General features: G+C 27.3%; 1 protein-coding gene across 1 annotated transcript; it reads left to right on the forward strand.

Moving 5' to 3' along the window:
- Window positions 1–505: 505 nt before the first annotated feature.
- On the forward strand, window positions 506–2,322 carry LOC106692225 (glycine receptor subunit beta-type 4; the record flags this gene model as incomplete). Its single annotated transcript, XM_067053557.1, is given in 5 exon segments — window positions 506–642; window positions 799–990; window positions 1,165–1,233; window positions 1,979–2,100; window positions 2,174–2,322. Coding segments are annotated over 4 exon segments (402 nt in total). The 5' UTR covers window positions 506–642; window positions 799–914.
- Window positions 2,323–4,752: the final 2,430 nt, after the last annotated feature.

A 4,752-nucleotide genomic window follows, 5' to 3' on the forward strand; every position in this document is an offset into this window, starting at 1 on the left:
CATAGAAAACACTTCTTTAATGGAGATCAGATTTCTTCTTGAATGCTCCAAGCTTAGCCGTAAAAAATGAAAATCCTCTTTAATGCTTTTGCATTTATTGTTTTCATCAGTTAGCTGATAAAAATATGTTGTGGATTTAGCGAGAGATTTATGATAAAGACAAAGAATGTGTTGCTTAATCAGACGCAAACAGTAACTGCCTTCAAACAAAGGAAAAATGGTTGTCCCATTCTCCTAAGCAATGTTGCCACTTCTACTGTTTTATTTACAAATTAAATAATAACATCTATTTTCTAAAAAAAAATATTGTTTGTTGTCCTAGAACTTTTTAATAGTGTGTATATATATAATGTAATTACGATAGCAAAAAGTTTAAATAATGTTAAGAAGCCCATTTTATATTTATTTGCTTAAGTGTGAAAATAATAAATTAAAAATTTGTATCCCTTTTTGGAACTGTGAAATCCAAACATGTGTTTACCTAGTGAAGTCCATTTGGTGGACCAGTAAAGAAATATTACCATCAAATGCATTTTAGTGCTGACATATTTATTACAATAAATAGCTACACTCCAGATCGATTAGTGAACAAATAATTATTGAAAGAAAGAGAGAAACTTTGATATTAATAGGCCTAAACCAGTAGGTACAAAAGTATATATATTATATATAGTGTGTGCATATTTTTAGTCACATTATATAATATTTATTTTTATTTTTTATTTTCTGAAAAATGTATAAATATTTTTCTTTAAATTGAGGATTTTAGAAACGGCTACTTAACTTATCATTGCACAGGTAATTACAGTTGCTTGGTGGCCGAATTCTACCTCAGCAGATCTGTTGGCTTTCACTTGGTGCAGAGTTACTTACCAACTATTCTCATTGTCGTCATCTCTTGGGTTTCCTTTTGGATGGATGTTGACTCTGTTCCAGGAAGAACAACTCTTGGAGTCACAACTCTACTCGCTGTGTCCTCCCAATCCTCAGGTAGGAAGATATTGATCATCTTATCATATCATGTCTTTACTATCATGTATTCAAACCACACTTATGTAAAATAACTGTTTTTTATATAAATAATAATTAAAATTGTTTTTATTTAGTTTTAAGTTTTGAAAAACGTAATTTAAACATCATTTTTTTTTTTTTAAACAAATTTAGGTATTCAAAGTGGTCTGCCACAGGTCAGCTATGTGAAAGCCATTGATGTCTGGATGGGCACTTGCACAGGTAAATTCATTTAATAACTGATAATTAATATTAATGGAATGATTATAATTCTAGCAAATTGAAAAATAATTTTATATACTAAACTACATGCAATTGGTCCTCAATGCTTGCTGTAAAATTTTCACTTGTTTACCACTCTTTGGATTTTGATCGAAATTGTCTGAAACTTTATTTTGAACCTCGTCTAGAGAATTGAAGGTTTATTCTGAAAAGAAAGTGAGCTATTAACCAAAACAGATGGTAGTCAGAAGGTACCTAAGTCCAGACTGAACAATCTTGAAAGTTAATATGATGTAAAAATGTTGATATTCATGAATGGAAATAGAATCATTTTCTTTTTCAATAATGCAAGGTCCCATTGTTACACTAAAATAGAGATAACCTCTATCTTATAAACATCTATTATAGTCAATAAGAAATTATTTGAATCACAGAATTTTTGGTTCAGTCCTGGAATTAGTTGAATAATGCATTACAAACTATGTTTTGTCAATTATCTAAAAACCTTTTGGTAGAGTTCTCTTGATATACTGTGATATTTCCAGATTATTGACATAAAGTTGTGCAGCTAAATAATTACAGATGCCATAGATAATTATTTTCACTTTTATAACGATAATTTGTTTCACTTTTTAACAAAGAACTAATATTAATTAGTGTTTGAATCCAATATATTTAAAAATATTGTTCAAATACTATTGTCTAATGATTTCTCCTTTCCAATCTATTTTTATTCTCGTTGCAGCCTTCGTTTTCTGTGCTTTGCTGGAGTTCACTTTTGTGAACTACATGTGGAGAAAGGTGGTACCGATTGAAACAGCATCAGCCAGGGATATTAACGGAGGTGTCAAACAGGATCAATTGCCAGTAAGTTACTATTTATTATTTTGTGTAATTAATTACATTTATTTTATTAATTTTCCTAAAACACATTTTTTAGGGCCGAAAAATCGCTATTGAAATACCTAACTCTAATATGCGGATGGCAAGAAGAATAGATGAGTATTCTAGATTATGTTTCCCAATCGCTTTCGCCATGTTCAACCTCATGTATTGGTCTTACTACCTACGATAGAGGTACATTTTCAGGTAAGAATATAATTCATATATTTTTACTTTGTATTTTATATTAATAGCTCAGGAAATATTTTGTATAAGTCCCACTATGGCTCAGGAAATAATTTTATTTATAAGTTTTATTTTGTCATTACTAATGTCAGACCACTATTAATTTAGCTGTTATTATAAAGTTTAGTTTAGTTGATATGACAAAGGTACCTGAATAGCAATAATCATTCATAATTGAATATTGTGTTTCTATCTTACTTTGTATATTGATAACTTTCCTTTATGTGCTTTTTGATATGAAAAGGGATTATACTTAATCCTATTCTTGGCATAGGAACATGAGTAGATTACTTTTTTGAATGTTTTTATCCTTTAAATACCTTAAAAATCAATATATGGCCAACAATAGATACTTTGAATCTTTATTTAACAGATGGTACCACTGTTATGACAAGAAACTCTTGTTTAAATTACAATAAAACATTAGGGCAATGTTTGTTGAGTTCTAGGGAAAGTTGCCAAGATTGAAGAATTGTAGGATTTGAAATTTTTTAAAAATATTTTTTTGTCATTTTATAATTTAAAAGAAATAGTTAATGAGGAAAAGATGGTTGGGATGCAGTCAATGAAAAACACAAATAAGTGAAACTTATTTATTAATACCAACGTTTTGGCCACAATCAAGCCTTCATCAGGGCTAAGAATGAAAAGCAAGATAACAACCAATGAATGGATATATGGAATGGTAAGAAAATAACTAACATTATAGATTCATAAACAGAGTTGAAGACAAGAATAGTTTAAGTATTATAAGAAGATGAAGGTTGTATGAGAATAGTAATATTAAAATTAAGTAAGAGGAAAGAACAAATAATTAAATATATATGAAAATTTAATTGGTAAATTTAAGTACAAAATGAAAATTATTTAAAATAACGTAATGAAAGAAGAGGGAAATCAAACGTATGTATAGGTAATTAAATCTGTAAGTTCAATAACAGGATTAAAGAAATAAAATATAAAGTTACATAATCCAAAAGGAATAAAGAAATATGAATATTTTAATTTAATAATTATAATTTAAAACTAAAGCTATGGAAAAAAAATGAGAAAGAAAGTATATTTGATGAATGAAATATGTTAGTAAAATACTAGAATAAGAAATAAAGTATGAAATTATTTAATTATTTAATTAGTAAATATGACAATAATGCTATGTGGTAAACATAAATAATAATGTGGGTAAGGAAGAAAAGAGTAGAGATGGGGAAGGGGTGTAAAAAGAAAGATGAGAACAAAAAAATGAACAAACCTGCTTGGTCAAGATCTTAAAGCCAAGTGAAGTCAGTGGCACATGCGACCATATTTTAAGTTAAGAAAGTACATAGGAATAGATGATGAGGCTACTGGTCAAGAATACATTATAAGCTATATTACTTGAAGAAATTAAGTTATTCCATTTTTTTTCCCAAATACTGTTTATTCCAATCAAAATAAATAAAAAAAATAACAAGAAAAAAGAGACTTGTTTACTACTATTAAATAACTAAAATATCACTTAAATTAAAACAAGCACTGATTTTCATTCAAAACTGACATCATTACACTTGAATCTTTGGTACTAATGTTGATCTGATCCATCATTCAAGATTTCTTTGATTAAAAAAGCATAAGGATTCTAGGTGTTCCATTTCCAATAGTATCACAATATACCAACATTTCATATTCTACAGTCATGAAAAACTTAAAATGTGAAACTTATAACGACAATAAATTAATAAATGAAACTTAACAACAGTAAAAAATGCAATTAATGAAACTATTAGAACAATTAGCATTAATATGAAGATAATTACGTTTATATAACATCTTAATAGAAATTAATTAATTAATTATTGTATATTAGATGATACAAAGAGACACAGGCAGTATGTAAATAAAAAATCTTTAGTTTAATTTTTTTATTGCAATAATTCTCTTATTAAAAATAATAATTATAATACTTTCTTTTATTTAAAAACACAGTAACAATTAAAAAAAAAAAGAAGACAAAAAGTACTAAGGCAATGAAATATCCATTTGCTGGATATCTATAAAAAAAAACATTGGAAAACAAAATAAAATAAGAATAATATCATGACGAATAAAAAAAATAAATACCATAAAATAAAATTAACTGAAAAAAAAATTGTCAAACTGTTTAAATATGACAGATAATGTCTTGTAAACTAATAATATCAATTTTATCAGAATTTAGGGGGTCTCGTTATAAATGAAACCCTAAATACAAGTGGTGAGTCTCCTCCAGAAAACTCCAAGTACCATAAATTATAGTTCAAACATACTGAGACAATTAATAATTTTATTTCATTGGTAATAATTTTGTTGTTTTTTTTTTTGTTTGTTTTTTTAAAACCGGCCAAGAAGCACCGCGGCCTCAGAGGGCCTATT

The sequence above is a fragment of the Halyomorpha halys genome, unplaced genomic scaffold (genome assembly GCF_000696795.3).
Source record: "Halyomorpha halys isolate HHAL.00 unplaced genomic scaffold, Hhal_1.1 Scaffold10531.1, whole genome shotgun sequence".
Lineage (NCBI taxonomy): Eukaryota > Metazoa > Arthropoda > Insecta > Hemiptera > Pentatomidae > Halyomorpha > Halyomorpha halys.